General features: G+C 40.0%; 1 protein-coding gene across 1 annotated transcript in view; it reads right to left on the bottom strand.

The window, feature by feature from the left end:
- Positions 1-350: 350 nt before the first annotated feature.
- Positions 351-26,132, bottom strand: part of LOC115197156 (syntaxin-1B) — a 57,715-nt gene continuing 31,933 nt past the window's right edge. Inside the window, exons 2-10 of the mRNA XM_029758430.1 lie at positions 25,756-25,830; positions 23,223-23,322; positions 18,756-18,830; positions 10,814-10,887; positions 4,412-4,520; positions 3,049-3,122; positions 2,640-2,777; positions 1,049-1,159; positions 351-492 (exon numbers count right to left, since the gene is read on the bottom strand). Coding sequence (XP_029614290.1) covers positions 412-492; positions 1,049-1,159; positions 2,640-2,777; positions 3,049-3,122; positions 4,412-4,520; positions 10,814-10,887; positions 18,756-18,830; positions 23,223-23,322; positions 25,756-25,830 — 837 coding nt within the window. The 3' untranslated portion in view covers positions 351-411. The remainder of the gene's footprint in view (positions 493-1,048; positions 1,160-2,639; positions 2,778-3,048; positions 3,123-4,411; positions 4,521-10,813; positions 10,888-18,755; positions 18,831-23,222; positions 23,323-25,755; positions 25,831-26,132) is intronic.

Below are 26,132 nucleotides of genomic sequence, written 5' to 3'. Positions count from 1 at the left end.
TACAGTTTTGTGCATTATGTTCTAAAATCGCATTCCAAGTAAACTACCTTTGCTGGAACGACACACAATTTAGCAGTCATTGGCACTGTCCTGGAGATCCCCCAAAAAAGAATGAAACGTTCCAAAAAATATTTTTTACGTCATATTTCTTTCCAGGTAGCTAACCCATGTGCTGTTTCTTATGTTCAATACATTTACATGTACATTGCAAATATTATGTTTATTTGTACCCTCTTTTTTGTATGTTATGTATTTAGTCAGTTATATTGTCGTATTTTTTTGGTCTTTGTTTTTTCAACCCCACCCAACCCCTTTTAGAACGTTTTCCTTATCTGATATTGTATATGATATTTTTCTCTCTGTGTGTTTTTTTTCTCTTGTGGCCGTCCTTCGTCATTGTCGTCGTCGTCATTAAAAGCCCAGGTATCCGCCGATAGTGGACGCCAAGACAACTCCCAGAATAGTACAGCAGACGATGATCATGAGCTTCTTCTGCAAGGGGGGGGGGGGGACAAGGCGGTGATGGTGTTAGCAAGACACAGGAATGTGATTGCATACATGCTACGGGACAGTTTTACGGTAAGGGACAATATCATTTATCTATACACATTAGTGTGTACATTATGTCCAAAGCTATCACGCCTGTGGATGTTGGTCGCTTGGTAATCACTAAGGTACTGTGTGAATGAGGGTGGAATGCCCAAGAGGAAATGCACTGTACATGAAGAGGTGGTTGATATTATTATTATTAGAGTGTGTGCGTGAGTGTGTGTGTGTGTGTGTACTCTTTAATAATATAGTATGAGGGGGTGGTGGGCATTAACCTTTTGTGGTGTGATTGACTGTAGGAGGATGCCGTGCCTATTTTAGTATGTGTGCCTGTGTTTGTTTATATGATGTCATACGTATAGTATGTATATTAGAATGTACAGTATGTATACATCCTCATGTAGGTGGGGGATGTGGATTACAGCAAAGTAACAGTGATAAAACATGTGTATGCACAATATATGCGTTGGCCCTGCTCTACGGAGAGCCTGTGACTTACCTTGCGAGCCTGGCTCTGGTATTTGACAGCCTTCTTGGTGTCAGACACCGCCCGCTCCACAAAGTCCACGGAGTGCTCCACGTTGTACTCAATTCTGTCAATCATCTCTCCCTGTAAACAGCAAAAAGCACCGTCATCAAAATGCAAGCGGACTGAGGAGAATACCTTGTCTATTATCACTTAAAGTCAGCCTCAACCACATTGTATGCATATGTTTCCGCCCCATATTTTTTAAGGCTCATGTGTGGTATTGTATTTCTGGTCTTTCGAATCCAAACAAAGCTTCTAGCACAAATATAAGCTGTTTCTATTCATTTTTATTCCAGTTATAAAGTACTGTAAGTGATATTGATGACGCCACTTAGCATCTAAATGTTGTCTTCCATCTAAAGGATGGATTTTTTATATTAACAACAGTATGGATACATAAATGAGATGAGCTTAGCTAAGTACCTATGTTTATTCATCACACACAATTGCATATTGTCCATGAGGAAAAGCCCTCAGAGAAAGAGAAGAATTGTCACTCAAAAGCATTTTCCCCCCCCTATTGTACTTTGGATGAAATAATCCAAAGCCCCCACTCACAAACGGTTTATAGTGCATGAGCTAAACTTAGAAACCATATTTCCCTTTTACCCAGAAGCAATTTCCTAATTTAGGTCATCCTGATGAGATTCATAGGCTCTTAATGGATGTCAACAGTGAGAATCGAAATTGGCAACATAGTATTCTCATATTGTATCTCACATAATGTATAGAGATGCTATGTAATATTAATAAATGTTCTGTAAATATGAAAATATTTGATCATGTAACTTAATTAAGTTAAGTTTTGGGAATAAACTGTAGTATGTTACCAACACATTTAAGACAAAAATTCTAGAATATCATACAGTATTTAAGTGAGGTGTTTTGTCATGCATTTATAAGGTGCAAGTATTTGCTATACCATTTCAATTTAAGTGCTTTTAACCCTGAACATACTGTAAGAACCCTTCGTTAATTAAGATAACTGAACCCTAGCAACAGAGAGCCGGCTACACGGATGAAACCAGGATGTAAAAAGGCTACAGTTGTAGCCTGAGCTTTTCTGAATGGCTACACAGCATTGCTCATTGGTGTGGAACTAGTTTAGGCAACAGTGTGTTTACTCACAGTCTCAATCTAAACATAGAATGATAACAGGATACCGCATGCAACATTTCTCTAGTGTCAAAGCACAATTACGCATATATGCCTGTGAACCCACACGCCCGAGGCTAAATGTCATACATTCATACGTTCAGCTCCAAATATCTGCCCTGTTCTCAGTCAACTGTGTCAAAAACGAAATCACAGTTGGACAGATTTCATTATGGAAGATGTAAGGCACAGTCCGAAGATACATAAATGCTCCAATGTTTTCATTTCAACATCACAAAATGACTCTGATGCCATTGGTGCAGAATTAAGCCACACCCTTGATATTGGCGTGAGTAGGCCCGATTGTAATCTATTCTGTGCTCAACATAAGGCTAATGGCATAAAACTGGGCTTTCATTAATTCATTCATCTTTTAAAAACATTTAAAATAAAAACAAAAGTTTACCTGGCTCTCAACCAGCATGGCCATGTCTACAAACATGTCGTGCAGCTCACGGATGCTGTTCTCCAGCTTGATGATCTCGGTGTGTCGGGTCTCAATCTCATTCAGGGCCTGCTTGTCTATCTGAGAGTCCATCTTGATCTAAGGACCCAAAACAGAGGGTTGCGAAGGAGACCGATGATGAGGATAGAAGAGGATTTGATGTGTTATTTTACCCCCTGTAATAATCAACATTCTTCTTCTGTTAAAATTCATATCAGGACATAGCGGTAGTTTATTGAAAGCAAACGTGACAGATGTAGCGAGTTAGCTATAACTAGCCACACAGGTTATTAGCATCTGTGGTCCCCATGCCTTCACTGTGGATATATGTCTGCCATGGGGAATGGCCAGGCTCAGGTGTTGTACTCACATCATCGGTGAAAATGGCAAGCTTGCCACTCTCCAGCATATCCTCCAGCTCCTCGTTGGTGGTTGTTCTCCCAGCTGCCGAGCACACACAGGCACACGCACACGCACACACACACACACACACACACACACACACACACACACACACGCAATTAAATATATTGCCAACAAATGATCATAATGCTTTGCCTGATGCACTTAAAGTTTAGTTATTTAAATCAACACATTTCCACCGTTTTAGTGCCAATTTGAGGCACAGCACAGATTCTGGGCAGTAATTAAAAAAGAGCATGTATCTCTAACCAGATGTCTAGAATAATCTAGATCAATTTAAAGCTCGAAGGTATCCTAAAAATATTATTCAAAATGAAAGAAAATGAAAGAAAATACAGCTTTTAAATTAAATGTATGAGCTGAATTACAATGAAGTTACCACTGTACTATAACGAAAGTCTTTTGTTTTTGCCAACTGCATGACTACACAACTTATCATTGGCTAATATGTGGTCATATGTGGCCATTCAACCCCCTTGTCTACTTAGTATAGTCTTAATAAACTTAAAATGCATCTATTCTGCTTAGTCTGTCCCAGTCTTTGAAAAATACTGTGTCTGTGCATAATACTAGTTGATGTCTGGATCTCAGATGTCACTATGGCTGTGAGTTGTGTATGAAACGCTTGCCAGTGTCTGTGTCTGTGTACTTCGGTATTATCTAATACTTCAGTATTAAAAGGATACTCACTGTCTGTGAATTACAGTCTGTCTCATATGAAGGTCAGTGGGGCTGCCTTGAAAATATCCTTACGTCTGCAAAACCCATTTTTGTGTCTGCGCTGTTGGGTATCAGTGTATATTTAGTAAGAACTCTGGCTATTTCTTGTGTAAGATACTAACGTACCTCCTTGTCAGTCGGTGTAACCCTGTCTGCTGTCAACATGTGTGTGCATGGCATTAGTCTTGTTGATTTATTTCCAATCACAAAATCAATCAACCAATCAATCAGTTGGATTGTATTTGTGCAGCCATTTTAACAAAGTAATTGACAAAGAACGCTAAACAAAGTCTGGGCCTAACCCACCCTAAAAGAGAGAATCTAGGTTGATAATGTCAATATACTGCAATGTCTGTGTACAGCCCTACGAACTGTACTATACTTGTAAAGTATCGCCATACATAGATACTACATAGAGCAGGGTTCCCCAACTGGTGGCCCACGGACCGAATTTGGCCCGCGGGTGGAATCATTTGGCCCCCCAATATTTTTCATTTGGCCACCCAATGATCCATGATATAGAGTATAGTATTGAATGTCAGTGGTGTATTAACTGTGCCCTATGATGGTGGTGGGCTACAGATACTCACTGATCTCCAGCTGTCTCTGGATACGGTCCTTGCAGCGGTCCCTGTATTTGGACTGCGTGGTGTTGTACTCGGTCATCACCTCTACAAACTTGCGTGACAGCGTCGAGTGCTAAAAGGACAGACACAGGAAGATCAGATGGGGGGTTAGGGAGTGGCCACTGGCACAAAGAAAATCATAAATTAGGTCGATCAACACCATCTGATAATGTGATGAAGCCTAATTGGCCATTTGCAGTGCACATCAATCATAGCCTTGATGAAAATGGCAGAAACGCCTTCATACGTATGCACACATGCACCTGAATTCAAATAGTGGCTGCTGCATTAGAGATTTTGCTGATGCTGCAAAGTCAATGACAGTGGCAGTTGAACGTTCCGTCCACCAGAGGGGATCATTGAGTATCACTGAGCCTTGTGCATTGAATTACTGCCGAAAATAATACAGGCAGGGGTCAAAGCAAGGATGGCTCAATTCTGTGTCCTGGAGGGAAGGCCTGATATTCAGCCCAGCTGTGTCTCCTGCTCGGCTTGCCTGAATAACCCATTAACGATGCAGGGCAGAGAATAAGGGAGAGGAACACTCTTAGAAAAGTGCCATCTAGAACTTAAAATGGTTATTTTGGCAGTCCCCACAGGAGAACCCTCTGAAGAGCCCTTTTTGGTTCCAGGTAGAACACTTAAGTTCCATGTAGAACCCTTTACACAGATGGTTCTACAAGGAACCCAAAATAGTTATGTTTGCTATCAATGACTGCATATTACCTGGTCATGGTGGGGACCAATACAGAGGTTTTAAACTACTTGATCCAAAGTAAGAACCGCTGTCTTAAAATTATACTTTTTTGAATTTATTTGTTATTACTTTTGTACAACACATTTTTTATATGTTAATTAATCTGCAGTGCAAATGAAGACTGCACACTGCATCAGCAGTGACTATAATTTCCTGGAACAAAAAAAAGGTTCTACCTCAACCAAAAAGTGTTATCTTAAGGGGACAGCTGAAGATCCTTTTTGGAACCCGTTTTTTCTAAGTGTAGCTACGGTGAGGATGGAAGAAAGGCTGGGTTAGTGGCAGTGAGTCAGAGGATCAAGTGGTTGAGAGAGTCAAGAGCCTAAAATGACAGATGTCCTTTCTGGCCACCTCTGAAGAACATTGGTTCACAGTGAGATGATCTGAATTTCAAATGAATAAACATTTGGGTGGTTTAAAAGAAAACAGTGTCATTTTGAAAAAGGCACAATTCAGTGCACAGCTTGATTGAATGTTTAGGTGGGCTATAGTGAGTATCTAGAGTTGTTCATGTGATATGATATGGGAAATGTCACCTTTCCCATTGTACTTGTATTGGTATACTGTGGGTTCTGAAATGATTGACACCCTTGATAATAATTCAAATACTGAGCTATATTATATGCTCAAAAATAGGGGGAATTATATTATTTTATACTAATACAATTGCTCAGAGAAAGAGATGATTTTGTTTAACAAGTAATATTATTTTTCTCAAAAAGGTAAGGGTCAAAATTATTGACACCCCTAAAGATTCTTAGAAATATAGTAATCAAAAGTGTAGTATTTGGTCCCATATTCCTGGCACGCAATGACTACACTATGGATAATCCTGAATGAATCGTGAATAATGATGAGTGAGAAAGTCACAGAGGGTCAAAAATCATTCATACCCCCAAGACCATTACCAATAACAGGGGAGTATAGTATGTCTTGGGGGTATGACGTTTGACCCTCTGTAACTTTCTCACTCATCATGATTCACAATTCATTCAGGGTTATCCATAATCACGGTAGAATCCACATTAATGAAAAAGTGTTTAGAAACATGCTCTATTCTCATTTAAAATAAAAGTGAGTCCAAAATGACATGATACATGATTTACCATTCATTTCTATTGGGCACAAAATGATCTGAAACACAACCTAAAGGAACTGCAAATGCATCCAACAAGTTTGTAGAGTCACAAGTTTGATGTAGTTATTACGTGCTGTAACGTCTGCTTCCAACTCACACTCCCAAAGACGTAGATCCCCTGAACGCAGCTCACTCTCCAGATCAACGATCACCTGAATTCTGATCACCTGTATGTCACGATCACACACTATTTAGTTCAGTTCTTTGCACCCGATCATTGTGAGGTATCGTTTGTTTTGTGACACACTTCTATTCAGAGCTCTGGTTTTCCCATAATTGAATCCTCCAGTGTATGATTGTTTTTGCCTGCCTCACTAACGACGCCTCTTGCCTATTCCCTGCCTGTACTTTAGCCTACCGGATTTCCTGTTATCAACCTATTGCCTGATCTCCCGGATGATGTTATTAGCCGTTTCCCTTCCTGTACTGTTGCCTTGTTGGACCCCCCTGTGTATGACCTTCTGCCTGCCCCTGGACCCAGCTACCTGCCTCCTCCTGTGGTCCTTTACAATAAACACCTGCTGCACCCTGCGCTTGAAACCAGCTCTCTGTCTCCCATCGTACTCATTACACGTGCTAGGAATATTGGACCAAATACTAAACTTTTGACTAGTTTATTTATAAGAATCTTTAGGGGTGTCAATCATTTTAATCCCTACCTTTTAGAGCAATTGTATTAGTATAAAATAATATATTTTCCCAATTTTGAGCATACAGTATAGCTTAGTGTTTGAATTCTACATTTTATACAGTCATTATTGCTCATCTTTATCAAGGGTGTCAATAATTTCGGACCCCACTGTATGTGAATAATGTTGGTAGTGTTGCTGTGTCACTCCTTTTTATACCACCTCCTTTTCATACTGCAGGGCAGTGGCTCAGCTTATTTAAAGGTCTCATAGCCCTTTCCTGCAGTCAAATGACTAGTGGCCTCATGGGTGAAATGTTATTCATATTTTTCATTTATTCATAATTCCTAAACAAATATTTTTTTAAACCTGCTGAAAATCTGGTGTTTCTACGTCAAATGGTTTTGTTATTTTTCAGTCTTCTGTGATGTACACTGAACAAAAATATAAACGCAACATGTAAAGTGTTGGTCCCGTGTTTCATGAGCTGAAATAAAACGTCCCAGAAATGTTCCACATGCGCAAAAAACGTATTTTTCTCAAATGTTATGCATAAATTTGTTTACACCCCTGTTAGTAAGCATTATAGCATTTGTCAAGATAATCCATCCACCTGACATGTGTGGCATATCAAGAAGCTGATTAAACAGCATGATCATTGCACATTACACAAGACAATAAAAGGCCACTCTAAAATGGGCAGTTTATTCACACAACACAATGCCACAGATATCTCAAGTTTTGAGGGAGCATGCAATTGTCATGATACACTGCAGGAATGTCCACCAGAGCTGTTCCTAGAGAATTCAATGTTCATTTCTCTACCACGTCGTTTTAGAGAATTTGGCAGTATGTCTAACAGGCCTCAACTGCAGACCACGTGTAACCACGCCAGCCCAGGATCTCCACATTCGGGTCCTTCACAAGCGGGATCGTCTGAGGGGAGGGGCATGGGTGCTGAGGAGTATTTTTGTCTGTGATAAATCCCTTTTGTGGGAAAAAAATAATTCTGATTGGCTGGGCCTGGCTGACCATTCATAGATTAGGGCCTAATTAATTTATTTCAATTGACTGATTTCCTTATATGAACTGTAACTCAGCAACTTTATTGAAATGGTTGCATGTTGTGTTTATATTTTTGATTAGTATATACACAGCTGAAGTCGGAAGTTTACATACACCTTAGCCAAATATATTTAAACTCAGTTTTTCACAATTCCTGACATTTCATCCTCGTAGAAATGTAGGATCCCCACAGTTAGGATCCCCACTTTATTTTAAGAATGTGAATTGTCAGAATAATAGTAGAGAGAATTATTTATTTCAGCTTTTATTCCTTTCCTCACATTCCCAGTGGGTCAGAAGTTTACATCACTCAATTAGTATTTGGTAGCATTGCCTTTAAATTGTTTAACTTGGGTCAAACGTTTCGGGTAGCCTTCCACAAGCTTCCCACAATAAGTTGGGTGAATTTTGGCCCATTGCTCCTGACAGAGCTGCTGTAACTGAGTCAGGTTTATAGGCCTCCTTGCTCGCACACACTTTCAGTTATGCCCACAAATTTTCTACAGGATTGAGGTCAGGGCTTTGTGATGGCCACTCCAATACCTTGACTTTATTGTCCTTAAGCCATTTTGCCACAACTTTGGAAGTATGCTTGGGGTCATTGTCCATTTGGAAGACCCATTTGCGACCAAGCTTTAACTTCCTGACTGATGTCTTGAGATGTTGCTTCAATATATTCACATAATTTTCCTTCCTCATGACGCCATCTATTTTGTGAAGTGCACCAGTCCCTCCAGCAGCAAAGCACCCCCACAACATGATGCTGCCACCCCCGTGCTTCACGATTGGGATGGTGTTCTTTGGCTTGCAAGCCTCCCCCTTTTCCTCCAAACATAATGATGGTCATTATGGCCAAGCAGTTCTATTTTTGTTTCATCAGACCAGAGGACATTTCTCCAAAAAGTACGATCTTTGTCCCCATGTGCAGTTGCAAACCGTAGACTGGCTTTTTATGGCGGTTTTGGAGCAGTGGCTTCTTCCTTGCTGAGCGGCCTTTCAGGTTATGTTGATATAGGACTCGTTTTACTGTGGATATAGATGCTTTTGCACCTGTTTCCTCCAGCCTCTTCACAAGGTCCTTTGCTGTTGTTCTGAGATTGATTTGCACTTTTCGCACCAAAGTACGTTCGTCTCTAGGAACCAGAACGTGTTTCCTTCCGGAGCGGTCCCATGGTGTATAAACTTGTGTACTATTGTTTGTACAGATGAATGTGGTACCTTATGGTATTTGGAAATTGCTCCCAAGGATGAACCAGACTTGTGGAGGTCTACAATTTGTTTTCTGAGGTCTTGGCTGATTTCTTTAGATTTTCCATGATGTCAAGCAAAGAGGCACTGAGTTTGAAGGTAGGCCTTGAAATACATTCACAGGTACACCAATTGACTCAAATTATGTAAATTAGCCTATCAGAAGCTTCTAAAGCCATGACATAATTTTCTGGAATTTTCCAAGCTGTTTAAAGGCACAGTCAACTTAGTGTATTAAACTTCTGACCCATTGGAACAGTGAATAATAAGTCAAATAATCTGTCTGCAAACAATTCCTGGAAAAAGTACTTGTGTCATGCACAAAGTAGATGTCCTAACCGACTTGCCAAAACTATAGTTTGTTAACAAGAAATTTGTGGAGTAGTTGAAAAACGAGTTTTAATGACTCCAACCTAAGTGTATGTAAACTTCTGACTTCAACTGTATATAAAGTGTAATATTGGGGTGCAATAAAATTTCAACTCTATATCTGACATGGTACAGGTGTCTTCATTTTTAAAGCCCATAACCATGTGTGTGTGAGGTGTATACTTTGGTTTCAAAGTAGATTTGTTTAAACTACCAAGAAACACTCTGTGTAACCCTGATTCAGCCCACTGCAGTAAAAGGTTAAAAGGACTCTCCTTCCTGCCACAATTGATAACTGTTTGCAATTGAGCAGATTGACAATCTTTCACATTTCCATTCAGAGAATGTGGTGCCGTCATAATTTCACTCCATATTCAAAGAACATACCTTTGGTTTTTGTGTTACTCTAAAGTTAACCAAGGCTTTTAAATGTGGTCCCATGTGAAAGATAATTAGTCCTCATACAGACGTCATAACCTAATGAATCTTTATTTGAGAATGAAGCTTCATTCACCATCACCGGTTAATTTGAGAACAGGTTACAACCCAAGGGGGAGGACCTACCCCAAACCAGTGGAACATTTATCCTAATCTTTAATCGTTCATTTTTTAAACACATTTCTCACATGGCTTTTCTAAAACTCTTGATATATGCCAAGTTGTTTAATCTTAAAAGTACATTTGAATATATATTTCATAGGGCCCTTCTTAGGTGCTACATAATTACTTACTTCTTCCTTGAAATGACATGATCAATTGAACACATTTTCTATCATGTCAAAAGATAAATGGACGTCAATGAGCTTTTACATTCAATGGTGCATGACGGTCCATGGTCAGGAAGGCCTTAGGAATCCCTTAAGTCTCCTACTATATGAAGATTTATACTCTAGGCCTAATTGGTGGTATTCTGGGTAGGCATCAGACCACATGGTACAATAACAATATAGCTTTAAATCCAGATCTGTATTCAAATAGTATTTGTTTTCGTTTCTTTTTCAAAGCCAAGTCTGCAAAAGTGTAGTTGGCAGAAGGCTAAAGTGAGTGGTGAAGCCATGTATTCTCCTTCTTTATGATACACCAGCAGCTTTATGTTTGATCCAACACCTTTTTGGTACTTGGCATCTCCTCAGTGGATGTGCAGAAGATAGAGGACTCACCTGTGTCTTACGAATTCGCAGGTCTGCAGATGATCTGTTCAGCCCCTCCTCCTGTTCAATGCTCTGTTCGATTGCTGCGAAAGAGGCAAGAAATGGTGAGAAATAAACAACGGAACCACCAAACAAACAGAAAGGAGATTCCCCATCTTCCACTGAGCTTCAGTCAGTTACCTCTCCATCAGAGTCTGGTACTACTATAGCTAGCATGCTAATATGCTAACATTATGCCATCTTGGGTGGAGCAACGAGTACTGTATGTCATGTGCAATGTGCTAATGCTACAATTACAAATAGGCCCAGGCCTAATGATACAATTCTACAATTCTACTATTTTACAACAGATTTGTAAAAAAGGCATTTTACTTAATGAGTCATCATACAGTACCAAACCCGATAATTCAGACCCGAGTTATGCGCGTAAATGGAACTTAATTCCCATTCTCATCTTAATTCCCATTCTTAATTCCCAATCTCATTTACATAAGTATTCACACTGCTGAGTCAATACTTTGTAGAACCACCTTTGGGTAAGTCTCTAAGAGCTTTCCACAGCTGGATTGTACAATATTAGCACATTATTCTTTTCAAAGTTCTTCAAGCTCTGTCAGATTGGTTGTTGATCATTGCTATACAACCATTTTTACGTCTTGCCATAGATTTTCAAGCCGATTTAAGTCAAAACTGTAACTAGGCAACTGAGGAACATTGAATGTCGCCCTTACAAAAAAAACCACATGATTTCACATGTGGAAAATCACATGAGTTCACGTGAAATTTCATATGTGAAATCATGTGAAAACCTGTGTTCATGGAACACTTCACCTGTGATCACATTTTCACGTGTAGTTTCATGTTATCACAGGTTGCTTTACATGTTGTCACGTTATCACATTAACTTCACATAAGATCACATATGATCACATGAAAATGTGTTTTTGTAGCACTTCACTTATGTTCACGTGAAATGCATGTGGTTTTTCCGTTAGGGCCTCTTGGTAAGCAACTCCAGTATGTATTTGGCCTTATGTTTTAGGTTATTATCCTGCTGAAAGGTGAATTTATTTACATTTTTACATTTACATTTAAGTCATTTAGCAGACGCTCTTATCCAGAGCGACTTATAAGGTGCATTATAAGTCGCACTTAGATGCACTATTGTAAAGTGGTTGTATCATAAGGTGCATTCACCTTATGATATCCAGTGGAACAACCACTTTACAATAGTGCATCTAAATCTTTTAAGGGGGGGGGGTTAGAAGGATTACTTATTAATTTATCTCACAGTGGTGTTGGAAAGCAGACTGAACTTGGTTTCCTCAATGATTTTGCATGTGCTTAGCTCTATTCTGTTTCTTTTTATCCTAAAAAAAATCCCTAGTCCTTGCAGATGACAAGCATACCCATAACGTGATGCAGCCACCACCATTCTTGAAAATATGAAGAGTGGTACTGTACTCAGATTTTCCCTAAACATAATACTTTGTATTCAGGACAAAAAGTACATTTCTTTGCCACATTTTTTTCAGGATTACTTTAGTACCTTATTGCAAACAGGATGCATGTTTTGGAATATTTTTGTTCTGTACAGGCTTCCTTCTTTTCACTCTGTCATTTATGTTAGTATTGTGGAGTAACTATAATGCCGTTGATCCATCATCAGTTCTCCTATCACAGCAATTAAACTCTGTAACTGTTTTCAAATCACCATTGGCTTCATGGTGAAATCCGTGAGCGGTTTCCTCCCTCTCTGGCAACTGATTTAGGAAGGGTACCTTTATCTTTGCAGTGAGTGGGTATATTGAAACACCATCCAAAGTGTAAAAATGTATAACTGCACCATGCTCAAATGTCAGCTTTTTTTTTACCCATCTACCAATATGTACCCTTCTTTGCGAACCATAGGAAAACCTCCCTGCTCTTCGTGGTTGAATCTGTGCTTGGAATTCACTACTCGACTTAGGGCCCTTACAAATAATTGTATGTGTGGGGTACAGAGATGGGGTAGTCCTTTAAAAATGATTTTATGTGACTTGTTAAGCAAATTTTTTTGTCCTGAACTTACTTAGACTTGCCATAACAAAAGGTTTGAATGCTTATTGACTCAAGACATTTGCGCTTTTAATTTTATTAATTTGTAAACATTTCTAAAAACATCATTCCACTTTGACATTTTGGGTATTGTGTGTAGATCAGTGACACAAAATCTGAATGTAGTCCATTTCAAATTCAGGCTGTAAACACAACAAAATGTGGAAAAATTCAAGGGGTGTGAATACTTTCTGAAGGCACTGTAGGCCATTTTCAAAACGAGAAGTTGCTTTTTAGGGGCAGTCACTCTTTAAATCAAAAGATTTCCTAAGTATGAATCCATAGTGTATTGCTGACCACAAACCAAACATTATTTTCCAGTTGTGTTCTAAATGTGATGTAACGGTGTAAAATGCCTCGGTGCATTTGATTTGGATCGACAAAACAGAGAAATAGCAGGATTTTGGGATGTCAAATTGTCAGCTTATGACATACCATCTCCTTTTGAACAAATGCAATGTTCCCAAAACTATAAAACATTGATCAAAAACAACACATTTTGGGTATTCTGCCAAGCCCCTTTTAAATAGAGGCAATGTCCTTAAAAGGCTTTTGGAAAAATAACGTAATTCCTGATACATACTTACGGACAAATGTTGGGTTTCTCACAACTATGAGATAATGTGATTCCCAATATAATCTATTGTGTACTGTATGTGATTATTCATCGTTTTACATTGGTTTTCTCTCTCTGTGACCTTCCCCAAGAGCATTTCAGAGAACAATAAAGAGAAAATGGAGAAATAAAAGAATGTCAAATGAAAGCACCAAATGTAAGGACCTATTATGTCACCCATAGTATAACATTTGCATTTGTGAATCATCTACGTAGGCTTTATAAGGGCTTCATTAAGCTTCATAAGATTGTCAATGTAACTGCGCAACCCCTTCTCACAATATCTCCCACCTCTTAACCTCTTTTAGGCTCCCGAGTGGCGCAGCGGTTTAAGGCACTGCATCTCAGTGCTAGAGGCGTCACTAGACCCTGATTCGATCCCGGGCTGTATCATAACTGGCCATGATCAGGAGTCCCATAGGGCGGTGCACAATTGGTCTAGCATCGTTCGGGTTAGGGGAGGGTTTGGCCGGGGTAGGCCGTCATTGTAAAATAAGAATTTGTTCTTAACTGACTTGCCTAGTTAAATAAAGGTTAAATAAATAAAATAAAAATAAATATTCCAGATTAATTGTCTTACCATATGGCGCATACTCTTCCTGTAATTTTTCTTTATGACTACTGTGCGCCCTGGTCAAAGACACAGTGCTCCGCTGGTGTCTCTATAAGCTAGGCCCACTTTGAACCCACCTTAGATCAATAACAAAGGAGATTTCCATATTGCTGATTGGATGCTTTGTTGCTGCTGCATGGTGCCCAGACGCCAATGTCCCATCACTGTTCATTACCTTTGATAGAGGAAGCTCTCTCTCAGCATCAAAGTCTTTTGTGATGCAATTTAGAGGAAACAACCAGATGAGTGGGAGTTTTCTAGATTATTGGACTATAATAAAGAACGAAGCTAGAGGAATGCGACTCAGCGACATTGAGTGAGTGGTTTCCTATCTGGCTTCAGAGGGAGCTTATACTTCAAAGGAGATTAGTCTAACATTCCTACTGGTATTTGAATTCACGCCCCAAAATCAGACCTGTATAGTATCTTAGTGGTGGTCTATCTGCAGCGAGTGGGTTGGACACTGAGATGTTTGAGATGTTTGCCTCGTGGTGCTTCAGGTATTTTGATATCAACTACATATAATAAGTATGATTTGTTTTAGTTTGTGTCTCTGAAATGATCGATTTTATGTTATGTATTCTTGACCTATCTTCGGTCTTGTATCTTGGGTAGTGCACCTGTGGTAATGTGGATAATGCAGGGAATCTATAGCGTATTTACCCACAGCATCTGTGAGGTCATACAATATCTATCCATGATGGTTTCCCTATCGTTGCATAACATCAATCTAGAGAATCTACCGTACAGTTGAGTATCTACAGTTGAAGTCGGAAGTTTACATACACTTAGGTGGGAGTCATTAAAACTCGTTTTTCAACTACTCCACAAATTTCTTGTTAACAAAAAAAGTTTTTTTTAGCAAGTCAGTTAGGACATCTACTTTGTGCATGACACAAGTAATTTTTCCAACAATTGTTGACAGACAGATTATTTATCACAATTCCAGTGGGTCAAAAGTTTACATACACTAAGTTGACTGTGCCTTTAAACAGCTTGGAAAATTCCAGAAAATGATATTATGGCTTTAGAAGCTTCTGATAGGCTAATTGACATCATTTGAGTCAATTGGAGGTGTACCTGTGGATGTATTTCAAGGCCTACCTTCAAACTCAGTGCCTCTTTGCTTGACATCATGGAAAATCTAAAGAAATCATCCAAGACCTCAGAAAAACAATTGTAGACCTCCACAAGTCTGGTTCATGCTTGGCAGCAATTTCCAAATGCCTGAAGGTACCACATTCATCTGTACAAACAATAGTACGCAAGTATAAACACCATGGGACCACGCAGCCATCATACCACTCAGGATGGAGACGCGTTCTGTCTCCTAGAGATGAACATACTTTGGTGCGAAAAGCGCAAATCAATCCCAAAACAACAGCAAAGGACCTTGTGAAGATGCTGGAGGAAACAGGTACAAAAGCATCTATATCCACAGTAAAACGAGTCCTATATCGACATAACCTGAAAGGCCGCTCAGAAAGGAAGAAGCCACTGCTCCAAAACCGCCATAAAAAAGCCAGACTACGGTTTGCAACTGCACATAGGGACAAAGATCGTACTTTTTGGAGAAATGTCCTCTGGTCTGATGAAACAAAAATATAACTGTTTGGCCATAATGACCATCGTTATGTTTGGAGGAAAAAGGGGGAGGCTTGCAAGCTGAAGAACACCATCCCAACCGTGAAGCACGGGGGTGGCAGCATCATGTTGTGGGGGTGCTTTACTGCAGGAGGGACTGGTGCACTTCACAAAATAGATGGCATCATGAGGGAGGAAAATTATGTGGATATATTGAAGCAACATCTCAAGACATCAGTCAGGAAGTTAAAGCTTGGTCGCAAATGGGTCTTCCAAATGGACAATGACCCCAAGCATACTTCCAAAGTTGTGGCAAAATGGCTTAAGGACATCAAAGTTAAGGTATTGGAGTGGCCATCACAAAGCCCTGACCTCAATCCTGTAGAACATTTGTGTGCAGAACTGAAAAAGCGTGTGCGAGCAAGGAGGTCTACAAACCTGACTCCGTTACACCAGCTCTGTCAGGAGGAATGGGCCAAAATTCACCCAACTTATTGTGGGAAGGTTGTGGAAGGCTACCCGAAACGTTTGACCCAAGTTAAACAATTTAAAGGCAATGCTACCAAATACTAATTGAGCGTACATAAACTTCTGACCCACTGAGAATGTGATGAAAGAAATAAAAGCTGAAATAAATCATTCTCTACTATCTGACATTTCACATTCTTAAAATAAAGTGGTGATCCTAACTGACCTAAGACAGGGAACTTTTACTAGGATTAATTGTCAGGAATTGTGAAAAACTGAGTTTAAATGTATTTGGCTAAGGTGTATGTAAACTTCCGACTTCAACTGTACTTATAGTGGTGGATCTACGGTTGGTCGGCTACCTAGCTACAGTATAGCAGCGCTCCCCGGTGAGGCACTTCCTCTGGCTTGCTGCCTACTGCCTTTTCATTTTTCACTGTGTCATGACTCAGCTGATTTGCATAATAAGGCCAAGGGGGGTCTCCTTAATGTGGTCTTAAACAAGGGGTTTACCTGTCTTTCAGTAAATATCAACACTACATGGCTGGTTGAAAGGTCATTGACCATTGTTGTTCTGTTGGTTAAACACTTTGTCTGACTGGATGAGACAGGAGCTGCTTCTGTCTCCTGGACTGCAAAGCTACCGCATGACATACTGTACAAGGAAGCAGACTAGTAGCATAACGTAGCGTAGCGTAGCGGTCGCCTGTAAACCTGAGGCGATCTTCACACGAGGTCTGATGGAAAATGTTGCATTTTTGTAGCGCAGTGTATAATGCACTTGGCATTCAATTCATCTGAATGTTATTACCTTTTCTGTACTGATGCTGGTTTAATGCACTATTCAGTGTATTGGGAGTCTGAAGAGGTTGCTTCTTAGTTTACAAACTAGACTGGCGAGCAACTGTAAATGGTAGTTCTTACATTGTAAAATAACAATTTTCAATAAAATGCTATTGAATCATATGAGGCACAAGAGGGTATTCCTAAGAAGAACGCAAAGCCTAACATAGAAATTGCTACACCATCAAGTCCTATTACAGTTTTTAAAGGACATTTTTCAATTCTCACTTTATTAGTTATTAGGAAATGGTGAGCAAAGCAACATATTGCACCTAGATCCAGGCGTCAACTGATATGCGACCTGGCATGCTGCCAGTCTGAGGGCAGAGGCTGGAGGCAGAAGGCGTTTGGATGACAAGAGTGATGTCAGCTCCATTGCGGCTTTGTTTTTTACAATATGCCCCTTGGGGGATCACCAGAGACAACCTATTTTCTACAGCAAAACCCCCAGAAGTATATTCTCTGTTCTCTACTGTACACATAACTAGGCAGCTGACGAGCTGATTTAAATGATTTGCATATATTCATGTGTTCACAGTGGGTAGGGTTGAAATGTATAGTAATGCTACTGTAAAAAAATATACAATTTGAGAGTCAACTGACAAATTCTGCAGTTTTTTTCTGTATAACGTCGAATCAAAGAGTACCCAAGATTTTTGTATGCTCTCTGTTTTTATCTTTACTTCCTACTCAATTCTATTATAAATCTACCACATGAGAGAGACTTGTATTAACAAACGATATCACGGATACGTTTCAAACAAACACACACTTGCAAGACTGCAGTATGTTCTGTATATTCAACGTATGCAAATATTTGTCTGTATGTTCGAGATACGGATGGAAAATTAAAACATGAAAAGCAGATCCATGTTCTTAAAGGTCAAAAACAGACAGACCTTGTGGGGATTGCAATTATAGACCGATACCTACCATCAAAGCTGTTTTCAGTGTGCATGTGCATTTGCATATGCGAGTGTGAATGGGATGTGTGTTGGGGCGAATGGTTGGATAGAACTCCCAGATAGATGAATTCACTGCTCGACCGTCACACATTCATGCAGCAATGTCCTTGAACTATCATGGCTTGAATTGTTAACTGTCAATCCAGTTAACATTAGCCGCCTCAGCTTTGCTCTTAGCTATAATTCTCCCCTCATTAAAAATACAATTGTTGTAGATGATACTCTGACCCCAATTGACTCTTGTCCTTATTAACAAAAGTCCCTGAGATGCTCGTTTGACGTTATTGCAGGGGGCCACTAGACGTAGCAAATATCATCATTTTTGTCCATCGTAACCATTGTGTTTTAGGATGTTGGGCCTGAAATCATGGGGACTCCCTTGAGGACAAACACTCTCTGATTTAAGGGGCTAATAGACTAAACATTGTCTTGTGTTTTTATTTGCCCTATAGAAGTCTGCTGTGTTGCCTTTACATAAATGGCTTCATTGGCTTTATCTGACCATCAGTGTTCTAGTCAGGTAATCTAATGAAGCAAGTGTTCTGGCTCTGAGCAAGTGTTTAAGTAGCGAGTTCAGTATGAAAATGGAAAAGATAAATAGGGTAGGTTTGACATAATTTCCTTCATAGCCAAGAGGTTCTAATCTTGTGTTCAACATCTAGCGTGGACAACTTAACTCTGTGCTGTAATGGTTGGCATGGTGTTTTTCAGGCACTGTGTTTTCCAGTGTTTCACACAACATTTTCCATTTTCATTTTATATTACCTTTTAATTTTGAGCGAACTTTATTGGCTGTCTTCTTGATGTCAGCTGTGAGGTCCTCCAACTCCTGCTTGGTCTCTGAGATACAGAAAGAGAGACAGAATTATGCCATGCTCAACATTGTGTTCCATATTATACCATTATGGCAACAATATTCAGTTATCACAATTCCCAACCTGTGTCAATCACAATACCACTGATAAAACAACTTAGGTTGTCAGTAAATTAATGTATTGTATGCGAGTGGTATTGCAAATGTTCTCATGTATGTATAACAGTGTGCAAACATACTAGTGGGTGAATGAAAAGTGGTATTGTATGTGAAAATCAGTTTATTCATCAGTTTATTGTCTAGACAAAGAATATGGGATTGTGTAGGTTGGAGTGGATGAGTGTGTGTGACAGTGTTTAAGCCTGTGTGTGTGTGTTTGCGTCTATATGAAAACGTACTCATGCATGAAACGGTGCACACTGTGTGTGTGCGTGTGTGCATGTGTGCGTGCGAGTGTGTTTGTGTGGGACTCAGCTGCAGTGTTTGGGCTGATTTATTACCGCTGCAGTGCCATTCATTCAGTCACTGGAAACCAGCTCAGCCCTTTCTATCTCTCCTCTCTTCCTCTCCTCTCCTCCCTCCCTCCCTCCCTCCCTCCCTCCCTCCCTCCCTCCCTCCCTCCCTCCCTCCCTCCCTCCCTCCCTCCCACCCACATACTTCACTTCCTACATCATCCTCTCCTTCCTTCGCACCTGTAATTCCCTCAATCCCTCCCTTCTCTCTCGACCACCTCTGCAAACACCCCAACACTCTCATCTAGTCTAGTCCAAAAGTCTGTATTCCAGAGCACTCCACTAACAAGAGGACTATCTCCTAACACATCATTAACTGGTAATAGAAATCTCATATGCATAATTTGTTTATCTACAACAAATGTATAACGTCTACCCATGATTATAGATAACTAATGAGTAAATTGCCGGCATGTTTCTCTCGCGTTGTAATTTGGCTGTCGGCTCATTAAGATAGTTTGTGCTTTACCTAAGATAAGGGTTTTCACAAGAGTGCAGCACCTACATGCGCTGGTTAATCGTAAAACATGTGCCTTGTAGCCTCGTACTTCATGAATCATAAAGACACAACATATCTAATTCTGTGACGCTAGGAAGTACACTCTTAGAAAAAAAGGTGCTATCTAGAATCTAAAAGGGTTCTTCGGCTGTCCCCACAGGAGAACCCTATGAAGAACTCTTTTTGGTTCTAGGTAGAAACGTTTTGGTTCTATGTAGAGGGCTCGACATTGAACCCAAAAGGGTTCTACCTGTAACCAAAAAGGGTTCTACCTGTAACCAAAAGGGTTCTCCTATGGGGAGAGCTGAAGAACCGTTTTGAAACCCTTTTTTATAAGAGTGTAGTTTAGCAATATTGAGAGCTGGAAAGGTTTAAAATAAATCATTCAACACACTAAAATAATATCATTTAGAATCTAATTTTGTGGTAGAAAAGGATATTCATAATTTACAACAGTAAGCTACTACAATGATTATTCTACCACTGCTCTACGGCATTATTATATGCATTGAAATGTAGGGACTGTTCTGTCCATCACAAGTAAGTCAATGATATATTTACAGGAACATTAGGATAACCAGTCATTTGCATACAGACAACACAGATAGGTCAATTACTTTTCAAAGTACTGTATCAGCAAGGAAAGCCATTGTAGTTTTGTGATATTTGTTTGGGGTATATTTAGAGTCAATTAGTGCAAATTAACCTGTAATCACTGGGCACATTTTAGGTGCTATCAACAAACCAATCAGATGCTAACAAGCTCCTGTCTGGTACTTAATAGGCTAACACTGGATGCCTTGATTGTTGGGTTGTGTTGTGTTTTGAATACTGTGCTGTTTTTTTCTGAGATTATGTCTAAATGTTAGTGTATTTAAGGTGTCCTGTAACTACTCCATGCCTCTGCATTTGACCTGTCTATCGATTATCCGAAAGCAAAAAGGGTCCTATGTCACTGAACTGGCAACTCATATTAGCACACAACGACACCTCCTTGTGGGTTAGTACTGCTGTCTGGGGCTAGCATACGTGATCTATATTTCAAGACACAAGAGCTGGCTACAACACAAAGCCATTTCAGTTGAAAGATTTAGCTTTTGGCCCCTGAACCCTTACCTATAAGACCTTTACCTTTAAGACCCTTACCTTTAAGACCCTTAGCTGAAAGGCCCTTTCCTATAAGGCCCTTTCCTATAAAGCCTTTACTGATAAGGGATTTTATATGTGTAAGTGTAACTGCATAGACTACAACTAAATAGCTTACTAAATAAGTTGGCTGCCGTGTATTGCCTTCTGTTAACGGGTCCTCCCTGTCCTTGTGTTCACCCTGTGTGTGACGTGATAAGTGAATTCTGTGCTAACTCAAATGGAGTGATTCCTCAGGATTTCACTATACATTATGGAGATGCCCTTCGGCCATGATTGGAGAGAGGCATGAGATTTAAACATGTTCCGTTGCTAAGTCCAAGAATGATTGTTCCTTGTACGATTCACAATTCATTTGAAAATAGCAAAATGTGACAGTGCAATCTGAATAACTACAGGCTACAGCGTGAAGATAACTGAAGATGATTTTTCTACACAGATTTCTTCAGTAAGCAACTACACTTCCCAGCATGCATTATTCAAGGAAGTACACTGGAATGCATTTTGTATCGTCCACTGACTACTAAACATTATTTGGAATGGCTTGACATAGGGAGAGGTCAAATTTAAGCTTTTGGTTCATTTTGAGGACATAAATGTAAGATTAAGCTAGCATACATGAATATAATAAAAAACAGAACAGAAACAGAAATATGCCGGCAATTCTGTAGGGACAACATACATACTGTCTGAGTTGGAATATTTAATATAATCAATAATAACAGTGAATCTGAAGATATTATGTTTATGTGAATATATGTAAGCAATGATCTTCCTACTTAGACGCTTTAGTCACAAAGAAATGTTCCAAATGACCAGATTCCCCACATTTATCACATAAAGAAATCAGACAACATACACACACATAGCATAGCAACCACATACTTACTAGTTAAACCACCTGGGTAGATAACTAGTAACCAGTTAGCTCACTCACAAAAACTGAACTCCAACAACTAGTCCCCTGGAGCAAGTCCTTCATGAAGCATGCATCACAAGAAAAAAAAGGAGGGGAAATGGGGGGGAAAAGGAAGGAAAGACAGACAGAAAGACAGAAACAGTCCAACAACATTACATAAGATAAAACATGCTTGTGTAGAAATTGAAATCATAAGACAAAACAAATCGTACGCAAAAACACATTGAGAAGCTACAATAAAAGTGATTGGGCAATAAAAGGGATGTGAACGTGTGAGAAAAGGAAGTGAAATCAGAAGGATTCTGTGATGACGGTACAGTAGGTATTGTGCCACTGCCTGCCCTGAGACTCTGGGTTAACCCAGACTAGAGGTTGTCTGACAAGGCCCAACATTAGCAATGAAACATTCATTCACTCCAGTTGAGTCACTAGCAGCCTGGGTCACTGTGAACTCTAAAGAACATGCTACACTCATCTCCTAACAACAAGCACGGCCCTACAGCAGCACGGCAACAATGAAGGGGCCATTTTCTGAAACGTCTTTCACTGTACGTTCACGACTGATTGATTGTGTCATAAGGGCCTAAAAGCAGTGGTTGAAGGTTAACAGGATTGGATTTCAATCAAATTATTGGAGAAAATACAATAGTATTTAAACATTTACACACATCTTCATGTCTGTTTTATACCATACTCATAAGTGTTATGCATGGTAATAGTTAGGGCTCTTCTTTTTTCTTGAAGCCTGCCTCCAAACAACTTCATTTCATGTTAGGGCAAATGTATGTGTTGTCTTCATTGACCGTAAGATTATAATGTGTCATAATAATGACAATATTGTCACAATAAACACAAAAACACTTTTCATTGAGTATTCGGTGAGTGTGGTGGTGAACCCTCGTCAACCAGTGGGTAGAGTCCCACCCTTGAAAATTCATTTGTTGAGTCGTGTGTGTTGGCCGGTTGTGCGTGCGTGGGCCGGGTGTGACTCAGTAAGAGATGAGTGGGTGGGGTCACATTCACTGAGTGCGTGGGTGGAGTATCTCCCACAGGTATATAGCCAGGGTCACACACACACTTAAACCAATCTGTCTCTGCTATCCTCAGGCCCTTACTTACTCCCCCTCACACAGATCTGAAAGGATTTGACACCAATACTAAACTGGAAAGCAATATTGAATTTTCTGGCATATCACTTCTACCTATCCAGTCCTGTCAGTGCTGCAAGATGGAGTCCATGAGGACTGAGGGAAAGCAGTATGGAACTGGTATGGAATTGGGGCCCCGTCTTAAAAGTATCCATTCCGGCTCATGGATGTGGCTCGTGGCCACCGAGACTTACTTTCGTCAGGGTTGGGCGCTGCCAGGATGGCGCTATGCTGCTTCTTGACCTGCTCCACATCTTCTGACAGCTTATCTATACAGACTCGGATCTCTTCCACCTGCACAGGGAGTGAGAAGGCAACATACATGAGGGCTTAATTCTTATACTCTTTAAATGAGTGTACTGTCAAATGGCCATGGTCTAAGGGGCTTTTCCGTTCTAGTAATTCTATTTCTATGGAATTGACAAACCACAGCCACCCATGGAGAGGATGTGTGTGTATAGCGTGGGAGTGCTGAGGCCTCTGAACCTCATCATGGACAGGATTACCTCACACACTCAATCATCGACTGGCATGACGGCCCAATGGAAGCACTTTCTGGTGGGTGGGAGAGCAGGGGAATCTCCATAAGACCACATATGTCAATTACTGACTGGTAATTATAATCTCTGCTGGTTTAGGGTTTGGAGGCTTGATTCTTAGCCATCGTTGGGGGAATTTAGGAAGGTTATTTGGTCTAAATGGTTTGCACACTGAGACATCACAGCGAAACCTGTTTACATACATACATACATACATACATACATACATACATACATACATACATACATACATACATACACCGGCAATAACCTCTGCATGTGGCAAATACAATTTGATTTGTAATACCTTATTACAGTATTAGCTATATATCGTCACACGTTGGGGATCAATATCTCTATCTAACATTTGTATGATACAAGATGGTTGCTGTTTTAATGGTGGGTGTTCAAACTCCTCCAACCCCACAGAATGTGCAGAGGCGCCTGCACATAATACATATCTAAGAACTTCGGACTATCCCCTGAAATCCCGTGCAAAGTCAGACTCAGCAGCCTAACCACACATTCTGTATTCATTCCACCTCTCCATCTGAATGGGTTGTGTAATCCAATTCCCAATACAGACGTGTCAAAGGCAGATACAGATGTGTCAAAGTCCCCCTATTCTTGGTACTGTTTGTGGATATGCGGATACTTTTGCAATGACTGTATGGATATGAGCATCTATGTGCTCTGCATTCCTATTCATTCTCTTCTCCATTATTAATAGCTCTTCCTATTGTTCTTTCTATGGGACAGAGAGTTCAATGACAATGGCTTGTGAGCTACTTCCTCAACGAAGCTAAGGCATACCGAATAAACTCATGCTTTATAGTGAATCATTGTTTAGCCTAGATTGAGCCAATTCCCCTTCCCCTATAGTGTTCACTTAATAGTTTTAGAGGAAAGCTTTGTAAAGCTGGTAAAGATTCGTTTTCATTAGGACAGAGGAGTTGAGCCACAGCCCATAAGGTAGTGAGGAGCACAGCTAAGCCAGGCTATATAACTGCACCCTGCCTGCAGCAGCAGCAGAGCTCTTCAAAGGCAGGTGTCCTCAATCCCAGCTAGCCCCTCAGGGCCCCATTAACAGTGTCTACCTGGTCTTCCAGCCTTGATAAGATGCCTATCAAAAGACAAGGACCAGAGTTGGGGATTTTGTTTGCGATTCATGGTGCTGTATTGCAGATAACTGGGTATCTGTTCAAGGTTTTTGCTTTAAAAGCCTTTCCAAAGAGAGAAAACAATTCCTCTGTGTAAAAAATGGAGGGGTCTTACACAAAAAATAAACTACTGGAAATGTTAAGCCACAGATTGTCTGTACTCCCATAAATGCTGGGACATTCTGTAGACATATTGTCAGACATCCAGGGTGTTAATGTCTTCGTTAAGACGTAACACTCAGCGATAAAGAGTTCTGGCAGCATCTCCCAAGTATAAAATATACCTCCACTGATAGAGTTGATGGATTCACTGCAGTCTTATTATGGTAGGAAGAAGAGTAAGGTCACTCAATTTTGGCATATTAGGCAAAATAAATCACAAGAAACCCAGGGGGAGGGACTTAAAAGTGGTTACATCCTCCACACCTTGGTCTTTCAGTAGCTTTCCCCCGCCATTGGATCGTCAATTAGTATGCAAATCATTCCAATTTCTTGTGTTTGAACACACCAAACATAATATTGCTCTATTTGCATATCCTGCCCCTTCTCCTTTTCCTCTCATAGCATGTTCCTTGTTGCATAGGATGAATGTGTGAAGAAATTATGCTTAAGCATTTTCAATTTTGAAAGATAAAGCTGAAGGGAACATGACCTGGAGGTAATGTAGCCAGTAGGCCTATTTTCTTTTGTTGTTTTTACATTATGGGGCCTGATGGCCCCCATTATAATATGGCATTAATAACACTGCACTTGGAAACACTAGTAAATGGGTAACACGTAAAACAGTAACACCTTAACTTTAGAGATATGGCACTTATAAGGCATTTACCAACAGTAAACCGCCAATTATGACCTTATGGCATTATGCATAGACCGTAATTAGTCATTTTGCCCCCTTTTATTAAATATGACCTGCAGACATGTGGATACAAGAAACTACCAGATTAAGTTATATATGTAATAATGGTTATTAGGATATTTCTCATGCCATTCAATGGCATGTATTACAGTTGTTTTGTTGCACTGACCTGTTCAAAGAACTCATCCATGAAATGATCCCGGTCAACCTGGACAACTTCTTCATCATCATCGCTGTCCTTAGCCTGAAACCGAACAAGTGAAAAACAACATCAGTGGCATATTGCTATTTATTGTTGATTGTGTATTTGTGACCTGTGCAAAGCGCAGATAACACAGTACGACACTTGGCTATAGATCTCTCCTAACTGTTGGAAGGGTAAGGAGTAAGGATGGAAGGGTAAGAGTTAGAGAATAAAAAAGGAAAACCCTTGTATCCATACTGCTTAGGTGACATGCATGGCAGCCATTTTAGATAAAGCCACAAAAAAGGCTTTGAAATATGTGTGTTATATTTGCGCTGTCACTTCAAACAGTTCATGATATG

This window comes from Salmo trutta, chromosome 1 (assembly GCF_901001165.1).
Source record: "Salmo trutta chromosome 1, fSalTru1.1, whole genome shotgun sequence".
Taxonomy (NCBI): domain Eukaryota; kingdom Metazoa; phylum Chordata; class Actinopteri; order Salmoniformes; family Salmonidae; genus Salmo; species Salmo trutta.
The sequence above is the reverse complement of the archived record's forward strand: the minus strand, read 5'-3'. Positions and strand labels throughout refer to the sequence as shown.